At 34.1% G+C, this 18,387-nt stretch overlaps 1 protein-coding gene across 2 annotated transcripts; it reads left to right on the forward strand.

Moving 5' to 3' along the window:
* Nucleotides 1–2,018: 2,018 nt before the first annotated feature.
* LOC101745299 (uncharacterized) lies at nt 2,019–17,815 on the forward strand. Of its 2 annotated transcripts, XM_012694418.4 has the most exons (7): nt 2,019–2,343; nt 2,425–2,543; nt 3,105–3,185; nt 6,614–6,722; nt 9,212–9,297; nt 10,504–10,645; nt 11,127–17,815. In XM_012694418.4, exons 1-7 carry the CDS (start codon nt 2,316–2,318, stop codon nt 11,273–11,275), a joined length of 714 nt encoding a protein of 237 aa, XP_012549872.1. In that variant the 5' UTR covers nt 2,019–2,315; the 3' UTR covers nt 11,276–17,815. The 2 variants fall into 2 exon arrangements, with proteins under 2 accessions (XP_012549872.1, XP_062531259.1); XM_062675275.1 differs by lacking the exons at nt 9,212–9,297; nt 10,504–10,645.
* Nucleotides 17,816–18,387: the final 572 nt, after the last annotated feature.

The raw sequence follows: 18,387 nt of genomic DNA on the forward strand, positions 1-18,387 counted from the left end.
CGGGAAAAAGGCTACCGACAAAATCTCTTCGGAACTATTTAAATAAAATAGTTTTATTCCGCAGTGAGTAAAACACTATTGTAAATTTGTTAAATATTTAATAATTAAGTGATTTTAGAGAGGAAGTCACAAGGAATGACGTTTGTAATTAATGAATAAATGTTCTGTAGGTGTTTTTTTTTTCACGCGGTCCCTTGATAAGTTTAAAATTTGAATCAGTCTCAAGCGAAAGTGATTCAAATGGAGCGGCGCACCTTCCTTGGGGTGCGCTGCGGTAGTATGTTACGGACTTTAGAGTCAGCAAAACAATTAAAATAGATTGTAATAGTCTAAGAAAAACACGTACTCAAAATACGATAACATTTAGCATGCTAGAAATGGGCTGATGGCTTTGAACTACGCCATATATTTATGTTTTGCGACAAACGACAACTTTATAAAATCAGTGTAGCAACTTTTAAAAATCATCATATCGTTTACTTGGCAAATTCGAAGGACGAACTTGTCTTAGATATCACCCATCTAAATCATATCATATTTGCACATAACAATATACCTACTTACTTCCCATTAAAGTATAAATTCTACAAATAAATAATACTCAACAATATTTAAAATAAAATGAGCCAAGAACGTTTATCGATAAAACCTGATAACATTGAAATCTTTTGTACAGCACTAAAGCCGCCATGTTTTGTGGCCAGATGACGTCACAGTGGCACGAAATTTTTGTTGACGTTTCATTTCCATAGGTTTCCTACTTCATTGCTCTAAAAGAAATAGACGATAAACGAACGAACTGACCGTTCAATCGTGTATCATGAGTTGGGAAAAAAAAGATGGATAAGATTACAAGATTTACACCAAATTCAAAAGTGAAAAACTATCCTTAATTTTGTTAGTGATATTTATTCTTGGTGGGTCGTATGACTTGAAAACGAATTACAATAACGGCATTATTAGGAGCACGTGAAGTCATAGATATGAGTCGTCTATTATCAAAGGTGGCAATCTGTGCATTTGGACAAAAAAAAATTATTGATATGTCAATACAGATTGATTTGAATATAATCGTCTCCTTCAAAGAATACGGTTCAAAACCTGCATTAAATAAAGGTTAATACTTAACCTGTTATTTATCTAAGATGTCGTTCCGAAGAGTTTTGTGACTGCCAATGGAATACAAAGTCAATAATTCGTTTTTCTGAAATACCAATCATTGTCCAAAAGTCAGATTGCCGGCTTTGATAATAGACGACTCATATATTGATTATATGAATGTGAAGTTTTTATTTAAACAAATAAATATGTAATAAGTATGTAACGAAACAAATCACTGCACTCATCGAACCCTACATTAGGATTCCCTGTGTTAAGGGTACCATAGACTGACATGCATACTTATATACGTTTAAATATATATGTACACATATAGATAATAACCGTAGGCAGCGGCTTGGCTGGCCCTGGCATTGCCTGTCCCTGGCATTGCCGAAGTCCATGGGCGACGGTTACCACTCACCATCAGGTGGGCCGTATGTTCGTTTGCCTACAAGGGCAATAAAATAAATAAATAATAAACACCCAGACAAAGAGCAAACAACTTATACATCGCACGAATGTTTGCCCGATGTGGAAATCGAACCTACCACCCTCAGCGCAACAGTCAGAGGCGCTACTACCGCACCACCGAGTCAGTAAATTATTTATTTAAAGTGAAGGTGGCGATTATTTTCTAAGTAGTGTACACTACACTATTACGTATGTTAGTAGTGATTGTTGTCTTTTTCTATTAATCTTTGATAATGACTACAAATTTCGAGACAAAACCGTGAAAACTGCTTTGGGATTCTTGGGCATAGTCCATAAAAATGACTTAACTGTATGGATTTGTTTCTTTTGCCCATTCAAGAAGGCAAAGAAGGCAAAAATATTTCTGAACGAAACAATTTTCTTTTATGACTGACAGATTAAAGTCAAAATTGTCAAATGTGTTTTTATGTCAATTGTCATTACAGTCATTTGTGTTGTTAACTGTTGAGTTGTCAAAGCTCAGTCAAAGGAAGCAGAAGGATTTAATTAGGCTCTAAAATCATTAATTACGTATTGGAAATGCATTAATATTAGAATTATACATAAACTATTAGATCAGTAGAGAAAAAAAATAGTTATGTAAGACGTAACATTTACAACCTTCAGTGGCGTGCTGTTATCGATTCTTCTGTTTAAAATATTAGATATATGTTATTGTTCGTGTATTAAATTAATTTCGCGTCTGTATGTAAAATAAATAAATAAAGTCGTTTTAAACAACAATGGACGGAAGCAATGATTCTTTATCGAGTAAGTTTCATTTTTTCTTTATGAAATGAGTTTAGTATATCATAAAACTGTTTGTTTGATAAAGTAATTTTTTGCTATCAGTGTTGTCTCCGCCTATTGGCGGGTCGTCAGCCGTACTTTTGACTCCGGGTCGCACGAGGAACATCGCTCAGGATATGGAAGCCCTCCGTTTATCGAGACAAGATAATCCATATTTGCAGGTAATATTATAAATTTATGTAATTTCCAATTACGGGCTCGCGTGCGGAAGTTACGCGTTTATATGCCGCATTACATACTCAAACATTATCATAAGCTTTTCATTTTGATTATGATAGTTTATTTTCTGTCTTTTTTTCTCAAAAACCTATGTACAACATATATTTTGAGTTTGCTTTATAAAAGCAAAAAGCAATAACTGCTACTAAGGATGATTAGCTATTTTATGGAGTGGTTAAAAACATTATTTTTCAAACAGTAAAATTCAATTTTTTTTTATATGATTGTCAATGAAATCAAATTATATAGAGAGCTAAGACTTAAATTAAAAAGAGGTAACAATGAAACGGCTTCAGGAAAAAAATAAAAGATCAGATTTGATGTAAAGCAGAAAATACTATTATACAAAAAAATATATATATATTGCTCAGAAAGAAAAAGTTTATATAAGAATGGTCAGGTACCATTATTATAGTATTTAATATAATTCAATTTGGTAAATACTTACAATAGTCAATATCCAAAATGAAGATGAATACTAATTTACTATTTTATATTTGCAGCAAGTGATGGCTAGCAGAGAGAGCCTGATTGAAAGTCACCACGATGAGTGTGAATCGGATGATACCATATTGATGTCTCAGGTAAACATTAATTCACATTCAATAACTTTCTTTTGAACTCTGCCATTTCTATCCATAATACAATTTTAAATCTACTGTAGACTTCACCTAGCTAGGTGATATTACCATAAATATTTCAAAGTAGATTAAGCAAGTCTCATCTTCACTTTAGTTATTGTAAATAATGTAGAGGCGATAGACAAAATCACTGGTGTAAAACAAGTGCAGATCGAGATTCAAGTGTTAATATTAATATAACTATACAAATGAATATTATGTTATTGGGTGATTTATGTTTTCTCATTAAATTTGCTAGAAATCACAGGGCAGGAAACAATAGGTTGTCTTGTGAGTCAGCATGGGTATGTAGGACTTTATAGGGTGGGTCAGCCGCTAAATCATGCTTTACAATTTATGACTTAAACTTCAATCTCAAGGTGCATGGCTGACCAGATGGACCTCATTCACTATATAAGTATACTTACTATATAGGGCAGGGTTTCCCAAACTTATTTTGTCTACTGCCCACTTTGAGAATAAATTATTTTTTAGCATCCTTCATTTTTTCACCTACTTAAAAGCCACTATAGTGAGAGCTCAGTCAGTGTCTAAGAGTCCTCCTAGATGAAGTTACAAATCGCCTCCAAGCCTCTACACATCGCCCCCATTTTTTCTGGGTCTCTTACAGCCCCCCTTTAGGCCTGCAGCGCCCACAAGGGGGCTTTATCGCCCACTTTGGGAAAGACTGCTGTAGATTATACGACATAAATAATTGAGAATAGCATTAATTAGTAACTAAAAAAATACCAGAACTAAATCCATACACATTAAAATTCCATATATGTAATAAACGTTGGATTTTTAAAAGCGGCCTTGGACGAGAATTTTTCGATTTACGTTTCGAAATGAAGCCAATTAATAAGTTGACATTGAACAAAATTATTGAAACCATAAAAATATGCCGACTGGGTGGTATAGTTTTGTTTCGTAAATACAAATCGTATAAAAGTCTCGACATCAAAATGTTTTGTCACGACTATAAATCACTTTTATGGCTTTAATCTTATGTAAGAGAGGGAAAAAAAGGGAATTTAAGAAAAATACCCGCAATCTGTCACAAATCGACGTATACAAGTCGCGCCTATAGCTAACTATAATAGCATTTTGGCTTCTCACTTGTCGAGGGCGCCCAGAATGTAATATACATTGTTAAAATTAAGTATAAAGCGTAGAGCTTAAAATATTTTTGTATAAACTTTGAGGGGGACTTCTCAACATCGAGAAAGCCCTCCCTAAAATAAGAGAAAAGAAAAAAGTAGCGCCTATTGTGTGTAAAGTATAATTTGCCTAATTAAAACCGCATTTACGATTCAAATTGGCTATTTCTTATATTCACTAGTGATCCTCTTAATCCGTGGCCAAAGAGCCATAAAGTATTTGAAACTCTAGAAATTGTAAGATTATTTTTAAGCAATAATCAAAACGTAAATGATCTTTTAAAGATGTCTATAAGTTTGAGGAGAACCTAAGAAAATAGTTTACATTTTTGTATTATTGGACTCTTTGTATTTCTGTCGGCGGCATAAAATATCACCAAATCAGATAGGGCCACAATTGAGTCGACTATTATCAAAGCCAGCAATGTGACTTTTGGACAATTATTGGTAAATCAGAAAAACGAATTATTGACTTTGTATTCCATTGGCAGTCACAAAAATCTTCAGAACGACATCTTAGATAAATAACAGGTTAAGTATTAACCTTTATTTAATGCAGGTTTTGAACCGTATTCTTTGAAGGAGACGATTATATTCAAATCAATATGTATTGACATATCAATATTTTTTTTTGTCCAAATGCACAGATTGCCACCTTTGATAATAGACGACTCAATTCACGAGTAGGCTCTGTTTGACAATGGAACCTCTGGGTCTGCGGAGGGACTTCGGTTCCCTCTGTATTTTGTACCGTATGCTCCATGGCGAGTGCTCTGATGACTTGTTTGAGATGATTCCATCATCTCGTTTTTACCATCACACCGCCTGCCGCCGGAGTAAAGTTCATCCATACTACCTGGAACCACTGCAGTCATCCACAGTGCGTTGCCAGAGATCTTTTCTGCCATGTACTATCCGGCTTTGGAATGAGCTCCCTTCCACGGTGTTTCCCGAGCGCTATGACATGTCCTTCTTCAAACAAGGCTTGAGGAGTATTAAACGGCAGGCAGCGGCTTGGCTCTGTCCCTGGCATTGCTGACATCCATGAGCGAAGGTAACCACTGACCATCAAATGGCAGTATGCTCGTCTGCCTATACGGCAATAAAAAATAGACTAGGATAAATGGATCTGTATGAATGGGAAAATACACAAATAATGTATTGGCAGAATCAAGTGAAGAATTATTAAATTGCGTACACCCTTAATATATCAGCCGTGACCACGTGTAATTTGAACATAATTGTATTTACGCAAAAATATGCGTAAATTAATTAAATTGTATTTATTTTGGAATAAAATAACGGATGTCGATTTTTCTGATCATTTATTGTTTCTGTTCATACGCACACCGCATTCATTTAGAGATATCAAGTAAGTTTCGTCTTTGTCATTTTCGTCCTAATTTTTAATTTGTTTAAAAAAATTGGTCCCGATTTAGTTTGTTTAAATGGAATTTGTCAATTAGCAAATCGCACAGGACATTAAAGCCGCTTTCGGACTACCTACGCTATAATATAATAGCATATAGTGTATAGCTCATAGCACGACAATATCGCGCACCATACATTGTTATGAACACGTTCACACTGTACTGTACTATATATTATTATAGCACTAGTATAGCGTAGTCTGAAAGCAGCTTAACCCTTCGTCTCCTTCCAAAGTGTCTCATACATTTTCTTTTGTAAATGTCACGCTTCTTGTACTCAACTCAAACTGCTTTAGCTGTCAATATTTATATAATAAACCGGGTAATTATACAAACCGGATTAAATAATGTCTAAAAACGGCTCTAATAAATAAATAATGTACATAGAAGTGATTTCTACCGATTACTCCTCTAAATAATTCCTTGTTCTAACTTCGGTAGCAGCTTAAAATGTCGTAACTTTTAAAGACAGAGTCCAAGAATGAGACTGCTGTTTAATGACAAACCCACTGTGTAATTTATTAATTTTTTTCAAAATTTTTATGTGCGTCGGCATTTTAATGACGTCATTTCATAATTGATGACTGTAAACGCATTAACCATGTGTTAGCGTTGTTTGATTTCCTGACAACATAGGCAATGAGACTCATGCACGATAAATGCTAACATTCAATAATAATGAGCTTATTGGGAGATAATTTTCTTACGTAAATTGTCAATATATTTTCGCTTCAGTTCAGTTATGGCGGGAAATAGTTTTTTTTTTTAATAATCGAAGTCTAGCTCCCCTTCGTTATTCCAGGAGTTCGGCAGCACAGCGTTAGATTTCGTCGAAGACGACATATTGACTTTGAAGGAGGTTCATGAGCATATGATCCGATCACCACCACCGACCAGTTGCTGGCCACACGGTATGATAAAAATTAAAATTTCACATTATAACATTATATAGCCTATCATCGTAAAAATTGGCATTCTGACCTACAATAAAATATATTGCTTTGTGAATTCACATATCGAGGGGTGAAAGCTTATTTGCTTTAAGCCACATTTTTGCAACTCTACAGGAGAGCCATTTAAAGTTTATAATTTGGAAAAAATATCATAACAAAAACAAAAAAAGTTCAGCTACTTGAATGGGGTGAACTTAATTGAAGTTCAATTAAAAATCATCAAACTTGATGCTAATATCAAATAAAACGGACCTTTACAAAAATGAATGTCGCGTATTAAGCGAAATGTCGTTTAAACCGCCTTTCAGCCTTCGATAATAAGTACTCTGTAGTATCATTTTGTTTCTATAAAATGATACGGTCATTATTTGGGCATTATTTTATCACTATCCATTATTTTTATCGTGTAATAAAAAATCAAACCCGCAAAATTATAATTTACGTAATTACTGGTGGTAGGATCTCATAAGAGTCCGCACGGGTAGGTACAACCACCCCGCCTATTTCTGCCGTGAAGCAGTAATGCGTTTCGGTCTGAAGGGTGGGGCAGCCGTTGTAACTATACTTGAGACCTTAGAACTTATATCTCAAGGTGGATGGCGCATTTACGTTGTATTGAATTTTATAGTTGTCGGCTGTGTCTGTGTGCTTAGTTTAATTGAAAAGATCCAGTATGTTAGAATGCCAATTAAATCAAAGTGTACTTTAATCACTTCTAAAATGTACAATATTCATTGATCACACCGTTCTTCAATCTAATAAGTATTTATATCGCAATATCCTAAATAACACAGTGTATAAGTACAGTTAAAAATTTGCATATTAAATTTGTTATTCAACGGCGCGTTTTGTTAATGTAAATTTTATTTGTATATAAAAAAAAATACATTATAAATAAAAGTTGATATCGCATACAAACTATTGTATGTAACTAAAACAGTTACGTAATATCAGTATTCTAGATTTAATCGACTTGGTTTTCTAAATTTAGAAATTCTCACGAATTTTCACTATCCCATGTAGAAACTAAAAATGGTTTATGTACTAGAAATAAATATATATTTTTTTAGATATTTTTCACTGTACTTATTTCTGTAAATAACTTAAATGTGGTTCCCACATAAGAATGACTAGTATGTCATAAAACTAAGATAATGTTGCCAATTTATTCACACGATTTTGAACTGGATTAATACGAAAATGACATCGATTGCATTTAATGAAACATCTTATTAAATCTATTACTACTGTATCCCGACACTTAACATTTTAAAAGTTTTATAACCTGTAAGTGCGATGGTCGACTATAAATTGAAATCAAAGACCTTTAGAATAGAATCTATAATCGAATAACTCAATCCAACGAAAAATACAACACTTTGTTTTGTCAAATACAGATTGATTGGCACACTTCGACGCGTTTATCAGTGTATATTGGCAGATAACATCCTAAATCCTATAATCGGGCATGTCAATAATGCGTCATCATTAAAATGAAGAGACAATATTTTGCTCGTTAATCGCTATTTGTCGAGTCATTGTTATCCTGAGATAATTCACAATAATTCGTGGTTAACCTGTTAAAGTGATGGTTAACTTGTGATATGTTCTGAAAACAGAATTGTCACAAAAAAAAGTGTGATCCGAAACCAGAGTCTCTTTGATTTGAAGTCGAATAAAAAATATCATTGAACAATAAAAAATATTTTTAGGTTATTTCTCAGGTTTTGTATTTTACGTCAGTAATTCACATTCATTTGTGTATCGCACCTTTAGATTTTAAAGACCCATTAAAAAAATGTGTTTTTTTGGAAAATATCGAATAAAGATTTCAAACCAAAAAGGCGTGGAGGAAGGGGACGGAGTGAAAGAGACCGATGGATAAGTTTGTCCTTTTTAAGCTACTTTTGTTCATTTGGATATTAAGAGTCGCTGAAAAGGGTCGTTCCAGGTCCATTATTGAATTAAAGTCGAAATCCAAAAATTTCGAAACTGTTCTCTATAATTCTAAAGGTGCGATATAAATAGAACAACGTTTACTACATTGTAACCACCGGTTATCGTTCTCGTCGAACCCGTCGCTTGAGACGAAGGGCTCTACGAGTAAATTAACCCACAGACACAGCCCACTGAGTTTCTCGCCGCATCTTTTTAGTGGGTCGCGTTTCCGATCCGGTGGTAGATTCTGCGAAGCACGGCTCTTGCTAGGATTCATGTTAGCAACGTCGACAAGTTCGAGCACTGTGAATTCATCTACAAGCTCGGCGAATCTAGAATAACCCCTCGAGGTTACTAGAATAGGTAGGAAAAAAAACATTGTAACGTTTAACCATGGTACGCGATAATCCAAAAATTGTGTGAATAGCTGGCAACACTTTTCGGACACAAAATGCCTTGACAATAAAAATGACGTATTTATTAACCGCTTGCTTTCCGCTCGGATGAAGACACACTGTCGTACCGAACGTCGAGCGCATTCGACTTCGCTGCGGACAGCCCCGTCTATAGCGCTTACTCGGTCAATCAGGAAAAGGTTACTAATGTTACACAATTTATTTAATTCTGTTAATAATTTGCACGTTCATTTCTCTGTTTCATTGTGGATGTTATGTTATAACATTTTAATTTGGTATTCGGGGTCTGTGTTGTCTTGTGTCGCTTGTAAATATGTTTCCGGCATCCGTAACATTGGACACTTTTAGCCCAAAGCTAGGAGTCATTGCATGTGGTACGTGTAACCCGTAATATCAGTAGTTTATAAATTTGAACTGATTTAATCTTTCTCTCCCTCTCTCTGTCTCTCTTTCGCTCTCTTTAGCACTCTCTTTTTCTTTCGTAGTGTAAAAAAAAAGTTGGTTACTATTTTATTATTAGATAAGCATTACTTAATGTTTTCAATAATATAATAGTATCTTAAAGAACTATTATAGCAATAATGTAATAATTTCATATATTTTTGTAGTTTTTATTGTTATATCTCTGTATGTACAATAACTGCTGAAAATTTTACAGCGCACATATGATTAGTTACAATTGGATATCTAACACGTCCGTATATACGATATGTTTTTAGCACACTTTAGTCTTTTAATATTATAGATAATATTTAATTTATAATACACAAAATATCACTAAAATTCGATTCAATTTTGTTCTTAGTACTTTACGAATAAATAGGAAGCTCCATCTTTCTGATACTGTATATATGTATATGTAAATTTTTCTATGTTTGTCTCTGTGATACATTACAAAACATTTTAGCAATAGGTTTGCTTATAACATTACATTCATTTTGATTGATCAATAAAGTTTAAACAAACACACAATATTCATTTACGTTAATGGTTTCTTGTTGTTGCGGCATCGAGATCCGTATCGATAGCTTCATGTAGACTAGCGGTCGAGGAACTTTTTTAATTATTACCCCAAAATATTTTTGTGTAAGTTGATATTACCCCATGGCGAAGAACAAAAAAAAACAAAATCGCTTCTTTTCAGCATCTTTCATATTATAGTGCCCATGATAATTTTGAAAAAAATATATATTATTTTTTCGTTTCATTTCATTTCGTTTCATCGACTTTGAAATCACAACGATTCTAAAGAACTTTCACTTCATTATATACTTTTTACTCACAAAAGTTGCATTTTTACCCCCCAAAATTTCATTTTACCCCATTTGGGGTAATTTACTTTGGTTCCCCGACCGCTGATGTAGACCAATCCTTATTGTATTCAGGACGCATCAGGTCGTTCACCCCGCCGCGGCACGAGAGCTGACGACTCTAGAAGCAACACGCCGGCTAGGCCTCGTTCTTCCAGATCCGCGTCACCTAGATCCCACGATCTGTCGCTTTGCGGACGACCCTTGTCGTTGCCCGGTAACGTATTTTAACTTTTTAGATCCTTTAAAAGATCTGAGTAATACGCCATTAACCAGAGTAAACTAGCCCACTGAACCTCTTAGCGGATCTTCTCAGTGGGTCGCGTTTCCGAAACGGTGGTAGATTATGCGAAACACTGCTCTTGCTAGGGCCAGTGTTAGCAACGCCCTCAGGTTTGAGCCCCGAGAGCTCAAACCTGAGAGAGAGTAAACCCTTTCCATCAGGCCATGCTATAATTAACAGATCCATTATTTGTCTCAGCATTCCTTGAATTTACCCGATGCCTACTAAAGTTGTACGTTATTGTAATTGTGCCTTTTTTGTAGAGCCTTGACGTAATTTTCTTCAAACGGAATTTGAAAGTGTTTATTTTTGCCTTACGCAGCAGCTCTTGGCTTTGTTAATGTTCGTGAACTATTGTCTCGTCTCTCTGGGACGTCTTGTGTGGCATGGGCTCAGTCACGACACAACCTTGCAGGTGAGAGCCACCTTCGGTCGGCGCTAAGCAAGAAAGCGAACCAGACGAGCGATCGGTTCTCGCTGCTGCAGCACCCGCGCCCCCTGCGGCGACCCCACTCCAGGCGCGACGAGGACAGCGAGCAGCTCGTGCAGGACTACGACAAGTGAAACCGCGTGGGGCCGCTGTGCAAGCGGACGTGGGACGAACGAAATATCAGTGCCTCTTCGTATATACGTGATCCAGGTCATCTTTCGTTTGGTGGAGCCGTGGCGTCGCCGCGGACGAGAAAAGGCACGTGCAGTTTGATTTCGTGTTTTTTATTAATTTTATTAATGATACGCCACTCCCACTTGTTTTTTTTTTCAAGTATGGCTTCTGACATTGACTTCTTGCGACGCCATTGTTGCCAATATCGAGTTTATAAAAACGTTCAATTACTAAATGCATACTTAATATATTATATGAAGCCAAATGGGATAAAGAATATTGATTATTGGAGACTAATCAATTGAGATGAAATAAATTCGTAGTTAAATGGTCAGTCCCACTCAGTCGTTTTGATTATCGCTGTGAATACGGATTGCGTTTGATGAAACAACTCACGCCATCTAGTGTCGAGTGTTGGTACAATAAACTACCCTGAAGTTAGTTGCCAAAGATCGCGGCAGGGGAACAAATCTACAATTGCCAGTCGGAGTTATCAGCAAAGTAACTGATGGAAAACCCATATGTAGTATTAGTTTAAATCAAAAAGCTAGAGGGCGCCTTAAAACGTCACCGCGAATACCTAATAAAAAATACAAACTTTATTATCTATGCCCAATAATATAAAATAGTGTTCGTTCAATTATCAATACACAGCCATAAACAACGATGCCTCAAGATTAGGATTCAATTTAATTTATGTAAATTTCAATTTAATTTCCTTATTTTTTGTTTTCTTATTGAAATTATGATTAAAGGAACTTGCTTTTGGCTAACAGACTAGAAAATGGTACTCTACTCGTTTTTTTTTTAAATTGTTAGAAACAACCTTTTTGGTAACTCTTGAAGATTTACAATATAAAAAAACAGCTACCTAAGAATTAGATGGGATAAAAAGTACTTAAATATTTGTTCTTTACTTATTTTTATATAGAAGATCTATCGGATAAAACTAGCATAACGCAAATGAAGTTTGCTTATAATTAAATTACAAATAGCTTATCACAGATAATGCATATTAGACAGCACTAAAACTAAAATTATAGATGTCTACTAAAATTTCATAGATGTGTTCTAAACTATTTGTAGTACAAGATTATTGAAAATATATATTGATTAAAACATTACAATTATATGAATTATTCTGGCAAAAAGTACTCGAGAAATTCGTTATATTGTATTTTTTGTTGCAAACTAAAAGTTTGTATGGTTTTTTTTTAGAAATATCGACGCTTTTTTTTTCTGAGTTATCGAATTGACGAACAAAAGATGGCGTTATATTACGTACATTGAGCGATCATAGCTGAGCTCCTTCCGAAGCTCTTGCTAGGGCTAGTGTTAGTAAATTATCCCGGGCTGAGCTCGTGAGCTCACCTACCCGTCCGCGAGAAGCTGAAATAGACTCTAAAGCTACCAACGAATAGGTATAAAAAAAGAGTTGAGTCCACTACATATGTCTTTATCGTAATAAACACGAGATTAAATCGTATCCTAAATTTACGTTCACAGACTATTTAGCGCGCGAAAATATATGTTTAAATGTCATTGCTTTTGTTTCGTCTCGCTCTCTCCTAAACAAAGCAAAGTAAGTGAGAAGGATATACGTGGTGTGTAAACAAGAGATGGTTTAGTCTGGGCGTTTCAATTTTTAAAACGAATTTTAGTAAAGGAACGAACCTAAAAATTAGTGACCTTGATTTTTGTACCACAGGGTTCTCCGCATTCTTTGTCTTTTGGTCTGATTGTATGTGTCCCCGGTGCACCAGAGAAAATCGTGTCTTGAGGCTATTTCTAAAAAAGAAAAGGATTTAAATTATTTTCTATACTGGTCACTCTGAAAAAATCTGTTAAAAAAAAGAATCAATTTATTCCGTTAGTTCCGTATAAAAAAAGGAAATAAATTATTTTCTATACTGGTCACCCCGAAAGGATTCTTTTAAAAAAACCAATTTGTTCTTTTGTTAAATAAAAGCCAATTTTACCTATTTAATGCGCCCAAGCTATAGATCACGGTCTTCTGACAACTGTGCGACAGAGAGGGCGATATCTGAATATTGGCACGTAGCGTAACGAAATTGTATAACGAATTTACGTGTTTTATTTAATTCGGTGACTTTTCTAGATTAATTAATATAGATGTAAATTATTTCCAAAAGATTTCCAAATTTCGAACCGAAGATACTATTAAAGCACCAAAAAGTTATGTAAGTGTAACAAATTTTTATTGTTATAAATTTTGATGAGTTCAATAACATTTTGAGAAATTCTGCAAAAAATACATACAATACAATACAATACAATACGATACAATAGAATTTTCATTAAATAAAACCCATATTTTATACTGAATATGGAACAACCGCATGAGCACACGACTCGGCGTGTGTGCTTTGTTTTTTGGATTCGGGTCAATGATTTCATGATCAACATATTATTATTATTATGGTCCTTCTGATTACGTGTAAGAAATTCACAGACAAATAAAAACTAAGAATTAAAAAAAACAAAAATGTATTTCCTTTATTTCGTAAATAAACTACGTAGAATGCGTTAAAAAATCCTCACTTAACATTAGTACACTCGCGTAGCTCATAAATCACTTACATTCCTAAGAGATGCTCACTGTAGTATGTAATTTTATCGATACTAAAATCGATAAAGTACCCAATCGATAGGTTCCAATCTTTTAATAAAATATAAGTATACACGATTAAAACCTGTCGAGTTCTATCGATTCTTGTATCGATTAGTCGAAATAAATTTCCAAAGTACTAAAATGTAGTTGTTTATGGTAAGCTCTTTGTGTGGTTACTGGGAATCTTTAATTAGGAACGCTAAGATTGAAAATTTTAAGATATAGTTCGATAGATTCCCTCTGTTAACAGTGTCTTTTCTGAGATGCGTCGTTCCTATGAGTCTCATATTCTGAGCCCTTGCTGGTGGCGCAGACTAAGCTATAAATTAGCCCTTAACAGCTGAAATATCGCCATCCACGACGAGGGTGGAGTCCCAATAAAAGATGTATAATGACTTCGCCAACGTACAATACTGGATATCTCTGCGCTCCAAAACTGGGTCAATCGTAATACAATCTAAGTATAAAATTCATATATAAAATTTAGGGTATGTATTAGGTACAGTTATTCAATTTAAATATTCTATGTTTTCATTTTATAATACTTATGTTAACTAATCTTTTAAGAATCACAGTATATAGTATAATATATTTTATGATATTTATAGTATAGCATCTAGAATATATTTTCCTTTAATTAAAATTATTCAATCAGTACAGTACACCTGCTATGTTATTTTTTGCATCGCCCTCGGTCGGCTGGTAGAGAATGTCTTAGTCATGAAGTCCGCCAGTATACAATAATGTGCATGCAGTGTGATAAATAAATAAATCAATGAAATAAAAACAAAATGTGACCTAATTTCTTAATGTGGGTGATCGAATTTACTTTGTCATGTTTATGGGTTCCGATGAAGCTACGCGTCTAGTGCGCTAATAAAATTAAAATCCAATAGAAAACGATGTAACCACACAAGAGATCAGTATGCTTAGTGTGAGTTTTTAACGTCCTCGATAGCGTAAAAGTTAGCTCAAGTTTGTATGCAGTTGGAATACGCCCCTAGCGGCAAACGTAGACAAACGATCCAACTCCATACAAATTAGAGTAAAATTTTATGCAAAGCTCACTGTTTATGCAATAGTTGGCCATATGTTATGTCGATATGTTTTGACCTGTAATGACGAACATACAAAATGCGTTGAACCGACTTTTATAAACTTACTGCGTTCATTTTGTAAATTGATAGCTGTACCGTGTACTTAGTGCGAGTTTTTTAATGATCTCGATAGCGTAAAAGTTAGCTCACATTTACATATGGAGTTGGAACAGCGCCCCTAGCGGCAAACGTAGGCAAACGTTCCAGCTCCATACAAATTTGAGTTAACTTTTACGCTATCGAAAACGTTAAAAAACTCGCACTAAGCACACAGTACGAAAACAAAGAACGTATTAGTTTTAAGTACATTATTAAAATGTTACGGTTAATTAAGCTTTATTAGTTGAATTTAATAATGATAGTTGAAAAATTAGCGTAATTATATTAAAATAGAATAAATAGTTCTAAGAACTCTTCGAAGATTTAATTATGAATCACGGAAACTGATTATGTTTTATCGAATTTAAAGTTAATTTATTGATTACCACCTCCGTGTCCTGGTGAAACTGGAAAGGCCTCCGGGCCACAGTAATCCTTCAATCATAAAAAAAGTGCGATACTTTTAATGTTTCGAAGATATTGATTTGGGAAATTGTTAAGACATATTGTAAACAATTGTAAACTATAATAATGATACCGAATTTTTTAAACAACCGTTAAAAAAATGAGTTGCCATATTAGAAAGCGAATATTTCACACAAAAGATGAAGAAAAAAAATTTAATATAATAGCCTAGTTTGACATTCTATTAATCTGTTTATATCTGTATTAATCAATAATAAATTTACTAGTTGTTTGAAATTTTGTTTTCTAATGTTAACTCTAGATGTTAGATAAACACAGCGTTATGTATGATTCATAGAAAAAATGCAATTGGTAAAACAGGTAGAAATATTAAGTATACAAATAATTGTTTTTTTTAATAATGTTTATTAAGCTTTCACATGAGTTTTGGCAAGAGAAATATCTATCATATAAGCTTCAAGTGGTAAATGTAGCATTTTATTTTTGACCGAGAACATGTTTCTATTGGGTAGTCAATAACGACCATGAAAGTGTCATTTGGCCACTTAAGTTATTTCTTAAACTCGGCAACTGTTTTTGCTTAATAGACTGACAGACAGTATTCTATAGTTTGAAATATATATAAATAATATATATATATATATATATATATATTACTGTTTGGTTGTGTTCATATTGTTAAAGTAATCGGTGCTCAAAGTTATTTCGAACTTAACTGAGAATTATTCACGTTATAATCACTTATTATTTCGTTATAGTAGTGACGTAAGTGGGGTGCGTAAAAGTCAAATTAAAGTGTACCCTTTGCCTTTGTTTCGAATTTATTTATTGGCAACATTGAATAAAAAAAGTTTACGTAATTGACTTTAATGTATTGTAATGTTATATTGTGTATGTTAACTTGTTTATTGAATATAACTAAGCTTTGTTCCTTTAATAACGTTTCGAAATTTGTAACCGCTAATGTGAAATAGAATATTTTATTAAATTATATTAATAATGATTAGAATTGTACCCTTTTGATTTTCACGTAGTAACTCCAAATATTTCCATGATCAAACTACCCTATGATCGTCTGAGAATTTTTCTACCTGGCAATAAGAATATAATCAGAAACAGCTGTTTCTGTAAAAATAATGTTTATTAGGATTTTCACTGGCATAATTAAATTTTTTCCGAAAGCATATTACATTCGAGTAATGTTCACGAGCGATCAAGTTTGCGTATTAAGCTAGATATCCTATAGGTCATGGAGGCCATAATTAAGCCTTTGTAAGATTCAAATAAAAACAATTGACTCTACATTTGATTATTTCTTTATTGTTACTTTGAGTACGTTCAGTCATCGTCGATATCTCAAGAAAACCTAAACGGATTGAGCCATGTAATGTTTTTTTTTTAATAAAACTTTAATTCCATTGCGGTTTTGAATGCAGAAATTCAACTAAAGTTTATGTAATAGATTACGCAGTAGACTGCTATTAAAACTCATTACAAAAGTGTATTTGCTTTGTGTATGTTTTAAAAATTTTAATCCAGCAACACTGGGTCCTGTGTCGAAATCGGTAGTTTAAAAATTGTAATGTCCGTCAGTGTCATAATAGCTTCTGTTATTGGAGGTGTATTGGGACTCAAAAACGATAATTAATAAAAAAAACACGAATGAATCATTTAATAATCGTTTTGGGCGCAATACATTCATTTCGTGGAAACTTGTTTGGGATCTATGCCTTATCGAATTAATAGTATGTGTCGTTTATAACAAAAGTATTATATTATCATCGGAAATAATTCCTCAACGTCTTCTGTATGTACAACTCTACATTAGAGGCATGAGGTCGTATATCTACGAAGCCGACTTTTATAATTGAACATTGGATATATATATGTTTGAAATTATGTTGAAAATTTTCAATGTTACCATTCGTCTATGGAAACATTTCTAATATTAAATGTTCGTAAATAGATATTTGTACAGTGTGATTTCTGAACGAAATAATACAAATTGTTTTTAGGAATAATTTAAACTGGCAACATTAGAATGTCACAATTTAGAGCTGTGTTTTTACTTTTTGTGAAAACCTTGTTGTAGAATGTATGTATTATAATTAATAGAATGTATTTTATCAACCAAAGAACACGTTAATAATAAAAATTAAATGAAACATTTGTAATGATCTGGTGGCTCGCTGGTCGATTTAGCCAGATAGTCGGAATCCGGTTAATAAACTGAATTTCAATCACAATTGTGTTTTAATAATAATCCTACGGTCTTTAATTTTTTTGTTAACACGTTGAACGTCATGAAAAATCGAGTATATTCATTCAGGCCACGGTGAGTCTTATTTTATTGAACCACTCTGGCTAAGAGGATCACTCGTCTAAAGTAGACGGTAAAAGTCGCGAATTTTTGTCTTTCTCGCAAATTATCTTATATCCATGAAAATCTCAAGTTGATAAAAATTACTGATTCGATGATTTTGACTTGGCCCGAATGGTATGGTACGCTAGGCCCACCGGTGGGTCGTAAAGCGTGCAACCTGTTAATAAATGACGCATTTGAGTCAATGTCCATGACCATGTCATGTTGAGACCATGTCATGTCTCGTGCGTTGCATCTTAACCTGGTCACCGTCCTCGCTGAACCCGTCGCTTGCGACGAAGGGCTCGACAGACACAGCCCACTGAGTTTCTCGCTGGATCCTCTCAGTGGGTCGCGTTTCCGATGCGGTGGTAGATTCTGCGAAGCTCTGCACTTGCTAAGGGTAGTGTTAGCAACACTAAGGTTTGAACCCCGTGAGCTCACAAAGCCTCTCAA

The sequence above is a fragment of the Bombyx mori genome, chromosome 23 (assembly GCF_030269925.1).
Source record: "Bombyx mori chromosome 23, ASM3026992v2".
NCBI lineage: Eukaryota > Metazoa > Arthropoda > Insecta > Lepidoptera > Bombycidae > Bombyx > Bombyx mori.

Coding starts and splice junctions, on each gene's coding strand:
- LOC101745299 (XM_012694418.4), top strand. CDS start 2,316: ATGGACGGAAGCAATGATTCTTTATCGA. Junction 6,723..9,211: donor GACCAGTTGCTGGCCACACG/GTATGATAAAAA, acceptor GCTCGGATGAAG/ACACACTGTCGTACCGAACG. Junction 10,646..11,126: donor ACGACCCTTGTCGTTGCCCG/GTAACGTATTTT, acceptor ACAACCTTGCAG/GTGAGAGCCACCTTCGGTCG.